Source organism: Schistocerca nitens, chromosome 2, assembly GCF_023898315.1.
Source record: "Schistocerca nitens isolate TAMUIC-IGC-003100 chromosome 2, iqSchNite1.1, whole genome shotgun sequence".
NCBI classification, from domain to species: Eukaryota; Metazoa; Arthropoda; class Insecta; order Orthoptera; family Acrididae; genus Schistocerca; species Schistocerca nitens.
The window spans coordinates 886,535,213-886,556,380 of NC_064615.1; the positions used below are offsets into that span (position 1 = coordinate 886,535,213).

The 21,168-nt window shown below is 39.3% G+C and overlaps 1 protein-coding gene across 2 annotated transcripts in view; it reads left to right on the forward strand.

The window, feature by feature from the left end:
• Positions 1-21,168, forward strand: part of LOC126237191 (sphingomyelin phosphodiesterase-like) — a 373,735-nt gene that overhangs the window by 344,579 nt on the left and 7,988 nt on the right. For both annotated transcript variants that reach the window (XM_049947067.1, XM_049947070.1), the window contains exons 9-10: positions 1,874-2,054; positions 9,354-9,544. In XM_049947067.1, coding sequence (XP_049803024.1) covers positions 1,874-2,054; positions 9,354-9,544 — 372 coding nt within the window. The remainder of the gene's footprint in view (positions 1-1,873; positions 2,055-9,353; positions 9,545-21,168) is intronic.

Genomic DNA, 21,168 nt, shown 5'->3' on the forward strand with positions numbered 1-21,168 from the left:
TTTCACCAGTGGAAAAACGCTACTACCTAAACACAAAAAATGTGAATATGTTCCTGGTAATTTAAAAGACTCTGACTGAAAAGTAGGATACAAGCTGCCCAATTCTCCCTTCCTCAGCACCTTTAAAAATTTTTCCAAAATCTTTGGCATGCAAACATATTCATGCTTTTTTTTAACATACAACTCACCTCAAATTCCCTTTACTGTTACTCATTCATATCCACTAGTCCACTGTTGTAAGTTGGCCATACCCATCAACTCCCAGTTGCCTTTTCTCATTCACTCATTGTCATTATCTCTCTGTACCTGTCTGTCATTTTGTCCTTTCCAAAGCCACAGTCTGCTTTTCTCTGTCCTATTACTACAGTCTCCTCTCACTGTCACTGTTTCCTTGCTATCTCTTATTAATAATATCTCATTCCTTTCTTCCTACTGCTGCTGTCTCATCTCACCATCACAATCTCTCTCTCTTTCTTATTGTCATTGTCATATACTCTGTCTCTCATTAATACTGGCTCTCTCCCACTTCCACTTTCTCTTGATTCCTCCTCCTTTTCATCCTCCCTCCCCCCCCCCCCCCCCCCTCCAGCACAGTCTTCATTCTTTTACTAGTGCTGTTCTGTCACTGTCATCTATGTTTCACTGCCACTGTGTCCTCCTCTTCCTCTCACAATGCCAGTGTGTCCTTTGCTCTTCCTGTTACACAACCAGTGTCTGCTATCTTCCAGTATTTATTACTTTTCTCTTTTTTTGCCACTGCCACTGTCTTCTTCTGTCTCAGCACAAAATAGAGCACATAAGTCTTCATTTGGGAAAATTTTTAAAGGTGCCGAGGAATGTAGACTGAGACAGCTAGTAACCCACTCTTCAGTCAGAGGCTTTTAAAAAATTAGGAACATATTAGTTTTTTGTGCTCTGATAGGATACTTTTCCTACTGGTTCCCTTCTATCCCCTGTTACAGCAAGGCATATAAGTTAAAGGAAAAAAATGTATTGGTCAGTAAAATTTAGGCAAATTTTTTATGAGAAATTGAAATAATGCAAAAGTAATATTACCAGATTTTATGTAAAAAAAAATTTTGTATGTTCTACACTACCACAATGCAGAGTTCCCTGGTGATAACAGACATTTTACAGCATACTTCTCCATGCTAACTAACTTTATAAACTATGTTTTTGTCACTCATTGGATTTTATATGTGTATTTTATGTGTACAAGTAGGGTAACTTTGAACCTCTGTATCCTAGAAACAGTTAAAGACATCAAGGAAATTTTCACGGTTATTTTAAATCAGGATCTTGGGAATACAACATAAATATTTCAGCCATTTTCTTTGCCTAGACATGTTGGAATCCTTGGCTGGGTTTTGGTCCAATTGTGATGGCCAAAGTATAGTAAAAAAAGTCCTTTTTTGTGGAAATTGCCCATGAACTAACAGTGCCCACCAAACCCACCATAGACCACATGAGAACCAAAAAGAACCAACCCATTTGCTTACGCAGAAGGAAGTGTAATATTCATATTTTGTCCCTATGCTGTAGGAGAGTGACACATAGACAACCCTTCTGTTGGGTATACAAATGGTGCCTTGCACAAAAGCTATCCAAAACACTCCAACTAACTTTTTATCATTAATAGAACCCGAGGGGTGAGCACTGGAAAACCCCATATTTATACATGGCATTTTAGAATGTATTATGCATGCGTGCTGCCACGTGTTTACTGATTTTGTGATGATTTCCTTTTCGCTTTATCTTGTTGTTCAGTTTTGATTTATTCTGTTGCCAATTTGCACTATTTTAAACTTTTGCTGTGTTATATTGTTAATCTTTATTATTAATTTTTATTATTCATCTTTATATTCATTTTTAGATTTGAGTACACCATAGCAGCCGTATTCAATGGACACACACACAAAGACAGGTTTCAACTGCACTATGCTTCTGATGATGCATCTAGGGCCAGCATTGTTGCTTACAATGGTGGAAGTCTTGTGACGTACAGTGATGTAAATCCAAATTACAAAGTATACAAAGTGGATGGAAATACAGGAGTGAGTAATCTGCTTTCATTTCAATAACCTGCTGGTACTATGGACTTATTAGGAGGATTAGATGATAAGCTACTCAAAAAACAACTGTTTTGACATACACTCCTGGAAATGGAAAAAAGAACACATTGAGACCGGTGTGTCAGACCCATCATACTTGCTCCGCACACTGCGAGAGGGCTGTACAAGCAATGATCACATGCACGGCACAGTGGACACACCAGGAACCGCGGTGTTGGCCGTCGAATGGCGCTAGCTGCGCAGCATTTGTGCACCGCCGCCGTCAGTGTCAGCCAGTTTGCCATGGCATACGGAGCTCCATCGCAGTCTTTAACACTGGTAGCATGCCGCGACAGCGTGGACGTGAACCGTATGTGCAGTTGACGGACTTTGAGCGAGGGCATATAGTGGGCATGCGGGAGGCTGGGTGGACGTACCGCCGAATTGCTCAACACGTGGGGCGTGAGGTCTCCACAGTACATCGATGTTGTCGCCAGTGGTCGGCGGAAGGTGCACGTGCCCGTCGACCTGGGACCGGACCGCAGCGACGCACGGATGCACGCCAAGACCGTACGATCCTACGCAGTGCCGTAGGGGACCGCACCGCCACTTCCCAGCAAATTAGGGACACTGTTGCTCCTGGGGTATCGGTGAGGACCATTCACAACCATCTCCATGAAGCTGGGCTACGGTCCCGCACACCGTTAGGCCGTCTTCCGCTCACGCCCCAACATCGTGCAGCCCGCCTCCAGTGGTGTCGCAACAGGCGTGAATGGAGGGACGAATGGAGACGTGTCGTCTTCAGCGATGAGAGTCACTTCTGCCTTGGTGCCAATGATGGTCGTATGCATGTTTGGCGCCGTGCATGTGAGCGCCACAATCAGGACTGCATACGACCGAGGTACACAGGGCCAACACCCGGCATCATGGTGTGGGGAGCAATCTCTTACACTGGCCGTACACCACTGGTGATCGTCGAGGGGACACTGAATAGTGCACGGTACATCCAAACCGTCATCGAACCCATCGTTCTACCAGAGACAATGCACGTCCGCATGTATCCCGTGCCACCCAACGTGCTCTAGAAGGTGTAAGTCAACTACCCTGGCCAGCAAGATCTCCGGATCTGTCCCCCATTGAGCATGTTTGGGACTGGATGAAGCGTCGTCTCACGCGGTCTGCACGTCCAGCACGAACGCTGGTCCAACTGAGGCGCCAGGTGGAAATGGCATGGCAAGCCGTTCCACAGGACTACATCCAGCATCTCTACGATCGTCTCCATGGGAGAATAGCAGCCTGCATTGCTGCGAAAGGTGGATATACACTGTACTAGTGCCGACATTGTACATGCTCTGTTGCCTGTGTCTATGTGCCTGTGGTTCTGTCAGTGTGATCATGTGATGTATCTGACCCCAGGAATGTGTCAATAAAGTTTCCCCTTCCTGGGACAATGAATTCTTGGTGTTCTTATTTCAATTTCCAGGAGTGTATATCGGTACAAAAATTTGAACACCATCACTCATGATAGAGTTCTGTCACATGCCCAACCCACACAATATCCAAATTCATCCCTTTGCCACCTATACTCCCAATATTACATCACAAAGATCGTTTCCCTCTGGACAATCTGTAACACTTCTGCTCAGTTGTGTGATTGTGATCATTCTATTGATCAAATGGGTTCTGATCAAATTAGTCCTCCTTTGATATTTCTGCTTTTACCAAGTGATAAAATGTTGCATGACTGCCTTCTTATTACTGCCAGAACAATATTTCAGCAACCAGACTTCATTTTTGTGTGCCTCTTCACTTATAATCACCTAGTACTTTTGTCTTCCATCTCTGGTAGCTCAGATTAAACTCTCTGTGGCTAGTGGTAGGCAGGCCACAGCCAAACCTTGCTTTCACTTTTGATGTGACACACGATTATCCCAGCCCTCATATCTGGCTCTAGCATATAACACCAACTCATTGAAAAGTAAAAGTGGCTACATGTACCTTTTACTCTATATTAAAGTCAGCTCTGGTCAGATCACTCTTGACAGCACTGTTGACAGCTGCTTCACAACTTCTTGGAAGAAGATGTACTGAATTAATATCAGAAACATGAGACAGTGAATATTAACTACTTATATTATTAACTAGTATACTTCAAAAAAGGTTGCAAATAAATGTGTTCTGCTCATCACCGTTCAGTAAAGTTTTATTGTTCACCAAATTTTTTATGTATGTTTAGTGTTTTGTTTGACAAATTGACTCTTAACAGACTCCCAACCTACTTGGTATTTGCTCCCTTCTAAGGTTTTCGAAAGAAAGTTCATAAATGAAGAATCTATGATGTTAGCAATGGCACTGAGAAAAAACTCCTTAAATTAAAGATCAATGCATTCTGTACACAGTCAGTTATAGTCTGCAGACAACATAAAACAGTGAACTGGAAATATGAACAATCACTACAAAACTATGAGCAGTTACAGACCATGAGCAGTTACAGTTATGTACAATGCTGGTGAGTTGATATAGGCAACTGTTGTGTGGAACCCCCATCAGATGTAGCAGTGTGGGTGGCACTCACTGGCTGCCCCATATGTTTAGTGCATTGTTCATGGCAGTCTTCCATCATCTAACATAGACAATTTCTGCAGTATCAGTTCCAGTACCCTGCCTCACTGAGAGTGGTCATTTTCTACACTGCTCTTTCCTTTAATTACATTAATCACTTGTATGGTTTACTTTCTTTTGTAAACACTGTAAGTACATCAATACACACAATTGATGTGTACATAAATGGTTAATTCTCTGTGACGGGTAAAATGGGCACCAGAGAGCATTTGTGTTGTTCATGTTTAGTGTTGTTAGCAGAACTTCAGGGTATATAAAGGGTGTTGACAGTATCAGATGTAGAGTGATCGCTGTGAAGGACATGCAGATGCCACTTCCTTGTGTGGGACAGCATTAGCAGCACCTGACATAAATTGAAAGAGTCTTCATTGTGGGATCTCCATTTGGCCATCTGGTTGAGTCATGCGATATCCAGATTTATGGGACTTTCAGATGTGACAGTGGCTTGATGTTGGATTGCATGAGAATGTGAGGGTCAGCTTACTCATCGTCAGTGTTCAGTCAACCATGTCAGACCACCACAAGTAAAGATTTCCGTAATGTTCACCAAGCACATCACATCCCCTTAAAACTTGTGCCAGCATATGAGAACAAGTATGGTCTCCCAACAACATTCTGTGTCATTGCATACCATTGGTCAGAGACTAGCAGAAGGTGGAATAGAGCCTTACGATACCATGCTGCATCCTGTGTTTGGGGTTCTGCTGCTACTGGAAAGCAGAGACTGCTGATGAATGTCATCACATTGTGTTTAGTGGTGAAATGCAGTTCTTCACTACCATTGATGACTATCTGTGGTGATTATGGTAGCAACATGGGAAGAGGTCCCATTCTTCCAATGTTTTGGAGGGACACAGTGGTGTTACTTCTGGTGTTGTGGTGTGGGGACCATTGGGTATGACTTCAGGTCAGGGGTAGTAGTGAATGAGGGGGCTCTGAGGGCACAAGGGTATGTCATAGACAACCTGCACCCCCATATTTTACCTCTCATGGAGTGTTGTTATAGTGACATTTTACAACAGGACAATGGTCGACAACACATGGTACATTTTTTTATGAAATGTCTGTGTGATGTTGAGACACTTATGTAGCTGGCAAGATCCTCAAATCTGCCCCTGGCAAAACTTGTGGGATCAGCTCAGACTTACCACACTCTTCCCAACTGAATCAGTGCGTGCACCCAGGGGCTATAGTGTACAAGAACATAGTGGAAATCACTTATCATACTGACAATGTCTTGGTAAATTTGTCTCAGTTTTGCAATTGCTGAAATAACATGACACACCCTTTCAACTCATGAAGTTTCTTTTCATTTCCTCCTTCCTTCTAGGGGCTTCACTATTTTTGTAAAGCAGTGTTGATCATTACAGTCTTATATGTTTATAATTACCAATAGTGTAAGTGTTTAATATTATAAAGAAAGTATTGTAGTTTGAAACTGCCCCCTTAAGCTTCCACTAATGGCATGTATCCTGTTGGATTGAGTGCAATATGCTTCACTATTTCCACATGTGTTGCACAAAAGACTCAGTCACATTCATTCTTGTTTTGCAACATTAAGTAAGAAAAGCAATTGAAAAATCTTAAAGCTTCACTACCCAAAATTTATTGTTTCCTCTCCCACACAGCTCAGATTCCCCTGAACTGTGTAGGAGGTAATGGTACCACCAGCTTAGCTTCCATTCTCACAATCCCCGGGGCCTAAAGCTGCCTACATATCTGTCACACCTGACATCATTTTCGAAAATTTTCGAGAAGGTGACATATTCTACAATAGTATCTCAGCTGATCAACTATAATATCATTGACAAATTACAGTTAGAAGAGTTGTTCTATTGAGAATGCCATTTATATGTTCACTCACCAAATTCTACAACCATTAAATAATAAAACAGTGCAAATTGGCATTTTCTGCAACCTATCTAAGGCATTTGACTGTGTGAATCATGATATTCTCTGAATAATTAAGTTTTTTGTTTCTGCCATATAAAAGGTAGTGTCATTTGTCACAAATTTATGTTCTGACTAGTTGGTACTCGTATGACTCTTCTGGTAATGCACCAGTGATGACTATGTTATTCTCGAAATCTAAATCTGCAACAGATTATGGATTTTTATGACTGCAATTGACTGGTGTCCTTTAGATTTAAGTATTCAATGGTCACTGTGCACGCAGGCACCCAATGGATTAAAATTTAGTAATCTTTTAAATGGCTACAAAAATTGAACACAGAGCTCACAATGAAAATTTGTAACAGTTGAATAAACGATAAATTGTTCAACATGAGGGACATTCAGTAACTAATAGAACACATTTTTTCTTAACTAGTTTCAGTTGAAAAAATGCACAATTTGTTCTGGGACATCATGGAATATTTCCGCTCCAGCCTGTATAGTTTCATGAAGTACTGATAGGTCACAGCACTATACATATCCTTCAAAATGGTGCCTGTAACAGAGATGCATTCCAAGCAGAGAGTTGCCATTGAGCTTCAATTAGTAAAAAACCAGAGCACCACAGATATTCATAGGCACTTGCAGAATTTCTACAGGGGTCTGACAGTGAAGAAAAGCATAGTGAGTCATTGGGCGGGCATCTGTCATCATCGAAACAAGGTCATGAAAACCTGTCCGATCTCCTGCGTGCCAGCTGGCTACACATTGCTGTGACTCCTGCAATGTTGGAATGTGCAGACACTCTCATTTGAATTGATTCATGGATCACAATCAAACAACTCACTAATCAATTGGACTTCTCTGTCAGTTGAGCTGACACACTCGTTCGATGAGTTTGTGTACTCAAAGATGTGTGCCCACTTGGTTCCTTGCCACCTAACAAAAGACATAAAGGGCAATGAAGGATCACTTTGCAGAATTGCTTGCATGTTAAGAGGCTGATTGTGGCAATTTTTTCAACCATTATCACAGGCAATGAAACATAGGTCATCACTTCGAACCGGAAACAAAATAGCAATCCATGGAATGGTGCCACATCACTTCTCCCCCAAAGGAAAAGTTCAAAACCACACCCTCAGCCAGTAAGGTCATGGCAACAGTCTTCTGGGGCTTCAAAGGGGTTATTCTGCTTGATTTCTTTCCTCATGGTGCAACCATTGACTCTGAAGTTTATTGTCTTAATGTTGGAAAATTGAAGAAATGACTTCGATGCATTCATTGCCACAAAAGTGCAAATGGACTTCTCCTTGTCCGTAATGATGCAAGGCATCACAGCAAGTCTGTGCACTAAATGGAGCTCACAAAACTTCATTGGAATGTTCTTCCTCATCTACCCTACAGACCAGATCTCACATCTTCCAACATCCATCTGTTTGGTCCAATAAAGGATGCATTCCACAGGAAGCGGTACATGGATGATGGAGAGGTTATTGATGCAGCAGGATGTTGGCTCCAGCATTGATCAGTAGAGTGGTACCATGTAAGCATACAGGTCCTCCCAGTAAGCTGGAATTAGACCAGCACATTGAATGGAGATAATGTTGAAAAATAGGATTTTGTACCCAACAGATTTGGGAATCCAATGGTGATTGGAATCCTGAATAAAACCTATCTGCCTTCAGAAAAAAAGTCTGTTGCATTACTTATTGAAAACCCCTTGTAATTAGTACTGTGAATAATATGATTTATGATCCATACAAAGCTAACTAAATTAAGGTATTTGCACACAGATGATGAAGTCCATAAAAGTATTAGCTTTTGCTACATAGAAAATAAAATAGTGTGTAATGAAACAGGATAATGACAATCTTCCCTAACTTTCACTTTTTATTTTCCATAATGTGGCTGATCTTGATTGTCATGAAAAACTCATAGCTGCACATATAAACTTTTCAAGGGTTTATATAGACCAAAAATTGGTGACACTCTGTTGCCTTCTGACAGTAATTCCATTGCAGAAAATGTTGGCACACATTTTTAATTGTTTTACATGTCTTTATCTTTTCTGACACATTCATACTCAATTCAGACTGATAGCTTGCTTCCTTGTCAGCAATAAAGTATTCTTCCCTACAATAGCTTGATTCAAATAATTGAAAGGCTCCTTTTGGTAAAAAAAAAAAAAAAATCTTCATGCATTCTCTCAATTATTTTTGCACTGACAACTTGAAGAAACAATGACAACTAATGACACAATTTACATGCCTGGCCTGTTAATAACTGTTAACAATGAGGAAGAGATCCTCTCATCACATGCCTTGATTGACTGCTGCAGGCTAATGGACATATCATCAACATTTGCCTCACATTCCTCACTAACTCAGTTGATTCATTCTCCCAAACTATGCACATAAAAACTACAGTAAAGATATAACAATAAGCATTTAACACGCTTTTCCAAAATTTATTGTTTTGCTGAGCAATTCAAACAGTTGTTACTGTTACTTTGAGTTTCAGTAAACTGCTTATCTGCTATTTTTTCATCCATGTTACCTGCTTATCTATTAAAAATGTCTGAAGCTTTTTCCCGTTATAAACAGTAACAAGAAAAACCTATTATTTTTGTAGTCTGTAATTTTTTTATTACCTTTACATGTTTGTATTTTGCTCTAATTAATTAAAAAAGGACAGAGTCAATCTCAAAAGCATTAAGATATTTTTAAAAAAAAAAACTAAAAATTTTAAGAATCCAGATTGTAGTACAATGTTTCATCTCAAATACAGGCTGTTGTGGATTACACTTCTTGGATGTTTAATCTTACTGAAGCCAACCTTGACCCAAATACTGAGCCTAACTGGTACAAACTTTACTCTTTCCGAGAAGCTTATGGTGTGGAGTCTATGAATTTGACTGAATTGGACAAATTAGTCCATCGAATGGCTGAGACTCCCGAGATCATACAGCAATACTATGGGTAAGCTGAATATGCCATTTTCTAGATTAGTGATAGAGAACATAACACAGTGAGCCAAAATCTGATGTATTTGAAAAACACATGTCTCCTGTTGGCCAAGTATGTGGAGATAATTGAAATCTAAAAGAAATTAGATGTGTAACTACAGTATGCAATGTTATAAATGCACCTAATGAGGCACATTTTTCACAGTTTTTAGTTTTATTAAATTTTGTTACTTTTGTTTCCTTTTTACCATATCTTTCTTAGCCTAAACTGTTGATGCTGATGTGTGTGTCTCATTTCTATGATTTTCTCACTATATTTCCTATTAATAGAAATGCATTCATTTTTTATATCTTTTCATACACTGTACTACTACAAATGAGTCTTTCATTTTCAAAGTTTTACATTTTCTGAAGTATTAAATTTATAAATATGATAGGTGCATGAGTAGAACTGTGAACTCACCCAGTTGCATTGTGACCATCTGTTGGCGTTGCAAGTGCAGTGCCTGGACAAAATGGCAACAAAGTAAGAAAGGAGTTCTTGTGTGTTGGAAATGTAAGATGTTTATCTGTTACAATGGCACGGAGTACATTCTGAAGGAATTATGGACAAGAACAAGATGGAATAGCCCCTCATTGGAGCATCAGTGTTAATCGCTACCTAAATGACAAACTTCCACGTTTTTTGTTCCCTTGGCCTTGTAGGTCACCTTACCTAATGCCTTGTCGCTTTTTCCTTTGAGAGTATATTAAGGATTGTGTTTATGCACGCCAACCTCCCCCCCCCCCTCCCCCCGCCACCCACTTCCCGCCATGAATACTGGGAAAGTACAGAGAACACATCAATACTGTGGTGATGACCATTGACAGAATATTGCTACATAAGGCATGAATGAACTTGATTACTGCCTGGGCATCTATCATGTGGGCAGAGAGGCACTTGCCAAATGCCAAATTGATGAGTTTACAGTCCTAGTCATGCATCAATCATATTTGTACATGTAATACTTTGGAAACTATTGATCTTGGAAAATGAGGTTCAACCATTATGCAGGTATATATACGATATCGAAACTTCATCTTTATAATGAAATAATTATCTATATTGAACCATCTAACATGTTAAAAGTGTGTCCTGTACTTAGAGTCATTCAAGATTTTTTTTGCCATTTATTGGCAATGTTCTTACCAGGTAAGGTAAACTTGCCCCACCAGCAGTCTTCCAGCTACAGTCTGCTAGTTCTTTTCTCTTGCTAATTCTCATATATTTGTAATGCTCTAATTAGCATGCAATTTCAGTTAGTAGGTAGACCAACTTTAGCACAACTTTGCTAACTTGACATGACAGTTCTCAGTCAAACCCTTCTTCCAGAGGTGCTACAATACAGAATTGTGGGATAATGTACTGAGTTGGCAACTGTAGGAGAAAAACTTGAAGAGACTGAAGCTCTAGTTGTACAGTTTGATCTGCTCAGATGATTCATGGATAGAATGGTACTTGCAAAAGGCAAAGAGACTGAGATGAGTTTTGCAGTGTGGACAATAATGGTCCTGTTATAGGTTAGAGATTAGATTAGATTAGATTAATACTAGTTCCATGGATCATGAATACGATATTTCGTAATGATGTGGAACGAGTCGAATTTTCCAATACATGACATAATTAGGTTAATTTAACAACATACTTAAGTTAATATAACAACTTTATTTTATTGTGTTTTTTTGCTTTTCTTTATTTTTTATTTTTATTTTTTTATTTTTTTTTATTTTATTTATTTTTTTAATTTTTTCCCTTAATTTATATCTAAAAATTCCTCTATGGAGTAGAAGGAGTTGTCATTCAGAAATTCTTTTAATTTCTTCTTAAATACTTGTTGGTTATCTGTCAGACTTTTGATACTATTTGGTAAGTGACCAAAGACTTTAGTGCCAGTATAATTCACCCCTTTCTGTGCCAAAGTTAGATTTAATCTTGAATAGTGAAGATCATCCTTTCTCCTAGTATTGTAGTTATGCACACTGCTATTACTTTTGAATTGGGTTTGGTTGTTAATAACAAATTTCATAAGAGAGTATATATACTGAGAAGCTACTGTGAATATCCCTAGATCCTTAAATAAATGTCTGCAGGATGATCTTGGGTGGACTCCAGCTATTATTCTGACTACACGCTTTTGTGCAATAAATACTTTATTCCTCAGTGATGAATTACCCCAAAATATGATGCCATATGAAAGCAATGAGTGAAAATAGGCATAGTAAGCTAATTTACTAAGATGTTTATCACCAAAATTTGCAATGACCCTTATTGCATAAGTAGCTGAACTCAAACGTTTCAGCAGATCATCAACGTGTTTCTTCCAATTTAATCTCTCATCAATGGACACACCTAAAAATTTGCAATATTCTACCTTAGCTATATGTTTCTGATTAAGGTCTATATTTATTAATGGCGTCATACCATTCACTGTACGGAACTGTATGTACTGTGTCTTATCAAAATTCAGTGAGAGTCCGTTTACAAGGAACCACTTAGTAATTTTCTGAAAGACAGTATTGACAATTTCATCAGTTAATTCTTGTTTGTCAGGTGTGATTACTATACTTGTATCATCAGCAAAGAGAATTAACTTTGCCTCTTCATGAATATAGAATGGCAAGTCATTAATATATAATAAGAACAACAAAGGACCCAAGACTGACCCTTGTGGAACCCCATTCTTGATAGTTCCCCAGTTTGAGGAATGTGCTGATCTTTGCATGTTACGAGAACTACTTACTTCAACTTTCTGCACTCTTCCAGTTAGGTACGAATTAAACCATTTGTGCACTGTCCCACTCATGCCACAATACTTGAGCTTGTCTAGCAGAATTTCATGATTTACACTATCAAAAGCCTTTGAGAGATCACAAAAAATCCCAATGGGTGGTGTTCGGTTATTCAGATCATTCAAAATTTGACTGGTGAAAGCATATATGGCATTTTCTGTTGAAAAACCTTTCTGGAAACCAAACTGACATTTTGTTAGTACTTCATTTTTACAGATATGTGAAGCTACTCTTGAATACATTACTTTCTCAAAAAATTTGGATAAAGCTGTTAGAAGGGAGATTGGACGGTAATTGTTGACATCAGATCTATCCCCCTTTTTATGCAAAGGTATAACAATAGCATATTTCAGTCTATCAGGGAAAATGCCCTGTTCCAGAGAGCTATTATACAGGTGGCTGAGAATCTTACTTATCTGTTGAGAACAAGCTTTTAGTATTTTGCTGGAAATGCCATCAATTCCATGTGAGTTTTTGCTTTTAAGCAAGTTTATTATTTCCCTAATTTCAGAGGGAGAAGTGGGTGAGATTTCAATTGTATCAAATTGCATAGGTATGGCCTCTTCCATTAACAGCCTAGCATCTTCTAATGAACACCTGGATCCTACTATATCCACAACATTTAGAAAATGATTATTAAAAATATTTTCAACTTCTGACTTTTTGTTCGTAAAGTTTTCATTTAATTTGATGGTAATACTGTCTTCCTCTGCTCTTGGTTGACCTGTTTCTCTTTTAATAATATTCCAAGTTGTTTTAATTTTATTATCAGAGTTGCTGATTTCAGACATGATACACATACTCCTGGATTTTTTAATAACTTTTCTTAATATAACACAGTAGTTTTTATAATTTTTGATAGTTTCTGGGTCACTACTCTTTCTTGCTGTCAGATACATTTCCCTTTTCTGGTTACAAGATATTTTTATACCCTTAGTAAGCCATGGTTTGTTACAAGGTTTCTTACGAGTATATTTAACTATTTTCTTGGGGAAGCAGTTTTCAAATGCATTTACAAAAATGTCATGAAATAAATTATATTTTAAATTGGCATCAGGTTCACGGTACACCTCATCCCAGTCTAACTGCTGTAGGCTTTCCCTGAAATTTGCAATTGTTAAATCGTTGACTGGACGTACTACTTTGGAGGACTGTTTAGTATTGCTGAATGGAGCTATGTCATATATTGTAACTAGCTGTGCACCATGATAAGAAAGACCATTCTCAACAGGCTGAGCATTTATCTGGTTAAACTTATCTTGGTCTATAAAGAAGTTATCTATCAGTGAGCTGCTATCCTTTACCACCCGAGTAGGAAAATCAATAACGGGTGTCAAATTGAAAGAACCGAGTAATACTTCAAGGTCATTTTTCCTATTACCCTCTTTCAGAGAATCTACATTGAAGTCCCCACAAATAATAATTTGCTTCCCCCTGTCTGACAGATAGCACAACAAGGAGTCCAAATTTTTCAGAAATAGATGAAAATTTCCTGATGGGGACCTATTTGCAGTTACAATTATAAATGTGCCTCTATTTAATTTAAGCTCACAGGCACATGCTTCTATATGTTTCTCTACACAAAACTTTTTTGTTTCTATACTTTTTGCACAATGATAACTTTTGACATATATGGCAACTCCTCCTTTCTCCATATTTTCTCTCATTACATGTGCAGAGAGCTTATATCCACTTACATTTACCTTATCCATATCAGTAACAATGTGATGCTCAGACAGGCATAGTATATCTATTTCATTCTCAGCTTCTAAATCTTCTAAACAAACCAGAAGCTCATCTACTTTATTCTTTAAACTCCCAATATTTTGATGAAATATACTTACATTATTTTTAATTATACTTTTATGAGAACCTTTCCTTATTCTAGCGTTTGCAGTACTCTCCTGTCTGAGTTTCTCATTGTGCTTAGGCCTAGTTCCTATACCAGTGGTCACACGGTGTTCAGAGAGGCAGATTATGTCAACTGGGTTGGGTGACTTTAATTCATCAATGCAATTACCTAGGACTGAGATAAAACTTGGTGGAGATAAAATTTCTGGTGATTGGTGAAAATTTATAATTGATAGCTGTGATTGGTGATCCAATGTGCTAGAATTGTGCTGTTTAATTTCTTTCCTAAACTGAAGATTTGTTTCAATCCTGACCTCTCGTACAACTTGACATCTTTCTGTCTTACCTATCCTAAAAAAGGTGCTGCTCCAACACCTGTAACCACTGGTATTTTACCATTCATGGCAGTGCCTCCCCCCCCCCCCCTTAAATTTCCTGCTATTACCCCAGCCAGTTTCCCCTTCCCTTTCCTGTTGAGATGTAGGCCGTGCCTGGTATAGTCCCACCTACTGAGATAATCAACAGGAACCACACCAATATGAGCCCCCGCACCCGACCCAAGCAGCCGTTCCAACTCCAAATTAACTCTCCCAACAGAAGAGTTCAAATGAGGCCGGTAATGGCATCTCAGGACAGATACAAATTCAACATTGGTGTGTCTCGATGCCGACGCAATCTTTACCAGGTCACACTCTATACTGTACCCAGGATCTCTGTCGATGCTGTTCCCTGGCCCTCCCACAATAACCACGGTGTCTTCCCTGGTAAATCCTTTACAGAGTGAACCTAAATCCTCTGTCACCTGATCCAGACTAGCACTTGGTTTGAAAAAATTTGTGACCTGGTATTCTGGTCCTAATTCCTCCTGCAGAAGTTGGCCTACACATCTGGCATGAGAACTGCCTAACAACAAAACTTTCTTCCTTTTCGATGACTTTCCTACATTCTTTTTCAATTTCCTATTGAAAGTTTGTTGTGTCCTGTCTACACCTACCTCTGCTTGAGGCTCATCAGTTTCTAACTGAAGCAACAGGTCAAACTTATTTTTGACATTCACCACAAAACTGTCAGACTTAGTTCTAGGCCTGTTCCTTCTGCTACCTGTTGCCACTTCCCACCTCTCTTTGCCCTTCTCCCTCCTTAACCTGTCCAGATCTTCCCTAGCCTGATCTAGCTCAGCCTGAAGGGCAGCAATTTTCCCCTCCTGTTCCACTATCTTCCTATCTCTGCTGCAAATCCTACATAACCACTGATGAGCCTGATCCACTTTCCCAACACCCACGCCACTGCAATCCCCCCAGTGAAAAAAACTACTACATCCATCACACCAAACCCCGGAACTAACAATTCTACGGCAAGTGAGGCACTTCTCACTCATGGCAAAAATAATACTTTAGCTAGAATAAATCAATTAAATTACCGAAAATCAAAAAAGACGTTACAAGAATTAAGCCTATTCACAAATGTATATAAGCAAGTTTCTGATCTAAAATTCCGCTGTTTTTCTGAGATCTGTATTAAAACAATGAAGGTATACGCTATTTATTATATATTTCACTCGAGTGAATGAAAAAAAAGGACAATTAAACGAGGTACTTTAACTTTGATTCTCCAAAAACGTTACGAGAATTAGGCCTATAAACAAATGTATATAGGCAAGTTTCTGATATAAAGTTACGCTGTTTTTCTGAAATCCGTATTAAAACAATGAAGTTATACGCTATTTACGGTAGTTTACTTATTTGTTACCAAGAAACTAGTTAAATTACCGTAAAACAATAAACAAACACGTTTACAAAATTTAAGCCTAAGCGCGACTTCGCAAAGTTACGATCTTTTCGTGTTTTCTGAAAAAATACGCAAAGAAAAGTCAAACCTTTAATGGCAAGACTAAACGATACACTAATGCACGTATTTAATTTGTTGTCGGCGTTAATCTAAATTATATTCCTGTCTAAATCACTTAACTTTCTGGAAATGGTTTCTGGCGTCACTTACTCGGCGGCCATCTTGGAATGGAAACCATCAGTTCCACATTTGATGCATATTCTTTACCTACATCCAGTCCTTATATGGCTGTGGCTGCAGCCTTTCAGTCTTCATCCTTCATGAACTGTTTGAGGATTTGTAAAGAACCATTCTAATTTTTAATAGTGAAAGCTTTGTGGGAGGTATAGATGGTAGGGATGAAGGCAAAATCATTTGGTAAAAGAAACAGCTGTGTTCTCAGGTCCCACTGCAACCACTGCTTCAGAAATCATAATATATTCAGAGGGAACAGGCAAGTATTAGTGACAATGAAGATATAAATTACACATTGTAATTAGGATGATAGAGGTGCTTAAGAATAGTGATATCCCATGTGTAAGGTTTAGTAGGCAAAGAAGCTAGTGAAGATAAAAATTAGTGTAAACAGCTTCTCTTTATTTATTTTATTACTCCTTGCATTATCAAAATGTAGGAAATCAGTGAATAGTCTAAGTTTAAAATTGATATAATGCTAATGTTTTAGGCAGATGCTTTATGTTAGAAAAACAGTTTGTAATTTTCATCAATCAGAATTTGTTAAAATTAAATTTTTCTCAAGGACCCTCTTTTTCTTTTTTTTATAAAAAAGAAAGAAAAGAGGAAAAAGCCTCTTATACTCAGGTAAATATGGTACAAATTCAAATAATTTATAGTAAAGTAGGCCACTTTGGATTTAATCAGCCACAAACCTTTTATTTAGATGTTGCATGAATAACTATGATAACAAGAAATTATTGGTTTCCTGCTGTTGAGATGATGAGACTGTGACGGCCCAAGTCTTCACATTAACTTTTTATTTTCTCCTTCAGTATGTTTTAAGACTGTTATACAGGGTTGTAAACCAATCAGCTTTTATCTTTCTAAGCATCATTTTAGGGATCAAATCAGATGTGGCTTGTAGTTGTAGTCTCTGAGATGGAGCAGGACATATTTCAAATATTTCCCCACACGAATTTACATAATGACAGTCAATGTTTTGAAACTGATGATACTGACTGATGGTTTTTTAATAGGTAGTTGGTTGGTTGGTTTGGGGTGTAAAGGGACCAAACTACAGGGTCATCAGTTCATTTCTCCGCAAGCAAACAAGTGTCAAGGTAAAACAATTAAAAACAAAGGAGTTGGGGCAAGTAAAAGGGAGTAAAAGTAAGGGGGAACCACACTGAAATAGAAAACGAAAGAAGCGAACCAAAGGGGGAAACGTACACTAAAAGGAAAGGTAGGAAAGGCAGTAAAATCACATAGCAGATGGCTTGGGCTGACTGATCACCAGGACAAAAAAGGATGAGCCAGCCACTCCACAACATACTAAAATCACCAGCCTAAAAGACACAGTGAGGAGAACACACATAGGGAAAAGACAAACAAGAAGACAAACAAAATGCAAAGTAAGAGTGGAGGCCTGGAAGAGAAAGCCAGGTGCCCAATCTTAGATGGTACAATAATAAAAAAAGAACCCTCACAAATAAAACGTAAAACTAAATTGGCCATTGAGGCAATGTCGCCAAACACCATAGGTGGACTGGTGGGTAGGTCAAAAGTCCCCTGCAGAGTGGCTAAAATTGGGCAATCTAACAAGGGGTGGATGACAGTTATACAGGAGCCACAGCGACACTGAGGTGGGTCCTCACAATGGAGGAGGTGACCATGTTTTAGTGAAGTACGGCCAATGCGGAGCTGGCAAAGGACAACAGAGTCCCTGCAAGTGGCTCACATGGATGACCGCCACACATTCATTGTCTCCTTTATAAAATGGAGTTTGTTTGGGGTACTGAGGCTGCACCATTCAATATCCCAAATCACAAAAACTTTGTAGTAGAAGACCAATCAGAGATCAGTCCCTAGCAGGCTGATCTCTACAGTTGGTCTACCAGTAGCCTGTTTGGCCAGTCTGTCAGCAAGTTCATTACCCGGTATCCTGACATGTCCTGGGGTCCAAATGAAGATCACGAAATGTCCACTGTTCCCGAGAGCATAAAGAGCTCCTGGACAGTTATTACCAAAGGACGTCAAGGGGAAGCACTTGTTGAGAGCTTGTAGGCTGCTTAAGGAGTCACTACAGATGACAAAGGACTCACCAGCACAGGAGTGGATGTGCTCAGGAGCACAATAGATGGCTACCAACTCTGCAGTGAAAACACTGCAGCCAGCCAGTAAGGAGTGCTGTTCAGTACATCCAACATGAACATAAGTGAAGCTAGCAGGACTGGAGCCACAATGGAGGAATGCCAGCATCCACATAGAGGCTGTTCATGGGGCTAGTTCAGAAGGCTCCTGTCACGAACCGAATTCCACAGTGGTGAATAAGGTCCAGCAGATGCAGCGCGGAGGGCAATACTGAACCATACATCAGGCTCCAATAATCAATACGGGATTGTATGAGAGCTTTTTACAGCTGTAGCAGTGTGGCTCAGGCATCAAATAATATTAAGGTGCTGCCAGCACTTACCCGTAAGCTGACGGAGATGGGGAAACCAAGTTAAGCAGGCATCAAATACCAGTCCCAAAAAGCAGTAAGTCTCCACTACATCTAGTAGTTGGTCATTGAGGTAAAGCTCTGGATGGGGATGGGCATTATGACAATGACAGAAGTGCCTGACACAAGTCTTGGCAGCTGAAAACTGAAAGCTGTGAGTGAGGGCACCTTCCGTATAGCTTCCTGCAGCCGGCATTCAGCCACAACAATAGTAGAGGAGCAGAAGGAAATACAAAAATCATCATCATATGGGGGGGGGGGGGGGGGAGATACTGATGATCCTACTGCTAATGCAAGACCATTGACCACATGCTAAAAAAAGAGAAGGACACTCAGGACTGAACATTGTGGGATCCCATTCTCTTGTATATGGGGTGTAATCTCAGTGGTGGTTAAGCTCAGTGTAGCAGAGGGTTGGGGGCATGGCTTCCACAGACTGCAGCTCTTATGGGTCTCCCTGTAGACTGGTCTCTTCAGTCTAGCTATCCTACATCACATCTACATCACATGCAGAACTTTGAACATGCCATATCGGATTTTGGCCTCATCAGTTGAAGCCCATGTTTTGTGGGTTATATTTTATAGCTTACATACCATGAATTCATGCTGTTTCAAAACACTAGCACATTGAAAATGTGTCATTACTGGTACAATTTGTCATAAGAAAATGAAGAGAACCATTGTATTGCTGGTTAAAGAATTTTTGTATTTTGTCGTATTCGTATTATAGCTTGTGTGTTATGAAAGTATGCCATTTTAAGGTAATGGTGCATTGAAGCTGTATCAGACATGCATCATTCTTGCTACGATTTGTTATAAGTAAGTGTCAGTTATGACATGTCAGCAATTAGAGAATCATATACGAAACATAAGTGCAGGAGTTAAGGCAGTGTAATACAGGGTGCTCCATTTATATGATGACCGGCTGCTCAGGGTGTTGCAGGCCGGCCAAGGAAGCTGCACCTGCCAATCGAATGAGTCCCGTGGGACTACACTATGCTCCCCCCCCCCCTTTTTTTTTGCGAGTTTTAGCCTGAAGGCCATACAGACATACATGCCTTGTCAGCCAGTGTCATTTGAGCAGTGAACAGGCACCACAAATGTAACAGTGAAGTTTGCAAATACAACAATGGCAAGAGCAAATTATTCAGTATTTACAATTTGTATGTGCATGCAGACATTTTTTAAACAGAAGTTCCCACTCGTGATGCAGTTTGCAAATTAGTGAATAAATTTCATGAAACAGGAAGCGCTCAAGACAAGAAGTGTAAACGACGACACACAGTGTTCACAGAAGCTCGTCTTGATTACATTGCATACCGCCTGGAAAATTCCCCTAAAAACTCTCTTCGATGTCTTTCACAGCACACTCAAATATTGTGCACCTATGTACAAAGAGGTGCTAAGCTGCTTGGGCTAAGGACCTATAAAATATAAGTAGTACAAGAACTTCAACCTGTTGATCTTTAGCACAGGGTTAAGTTTTGCGAATGGGTTTTAAAACAAGTGCATGGCAGTGAAATCAATCCTTACCTCCTTCTGTTTACAGATGAGGCTTGGTTCCATTTATAAGGGTATGTTAATTCCCAAAACTGTCGACATTAGAGTGCATATAGGCCTGTTGTGCTTCATGAGGAAAGCCCTTCATGATCAGATAATTGGGGTGTGGTGTGCAGTTAGTGGTGAAAGAATAACAGGCCCAACTTTTTTTTAATGACACAGTTACAATGAAATACATGTGAAAAACATTTTGTGAGCGTTTCTTAATGAATGAGTAAAAGAGAATGAAGCTTCGCACTTTTCAACAGGATTTGGCAAGGGCTCATACAGCAAATGTTTGTTTGCGCGCAATTCATGATGTGTTCAATGAAAGAGTGTTTAGTAACAATATGTGACCCACTAGAAGTCCTGATTTAACTCTGTGCAATTTTTATTTAGGGGGTGCACTGAAGGACAAAGTGTACACAACAAATCCTCACACAATAGAGGAACTAAAGGATAATACCTGTGAACCAATTAATTCAATATCTCAGAGAGAGTTACACCATGTGATTAATAATTTCTTGAGTAGATGTTAGAAATGCATGGAAAATAATGGCAGGCAGTTCCAGTATCTCCTTGCATGACATGGCTGAGTACAAAATTTATTTGCTTATATTTTAAATGTAGTCATGTTGTAATGCAGCAGTAGATGGGCAACACGGCATCTGATCGCTGGGCAATAGAGTGTTCACTGCTTAGCATCTACTGCACCACACAGGCGGTCATCAGATAAATGGGACATCCAGTACATAGAGGTGTATCAAAGTTCATGAGTTTGTGTTCTTCTTTCTACAATTTTCTCCCCACCATTGCAGTTTCTAAAATATTTTGGGACTATTTCATTAATTTAAGAGAAGTATGTTCTGTAATATTAGATGTTATGCACATACAGCCACCAAGAGCTCTCTCTC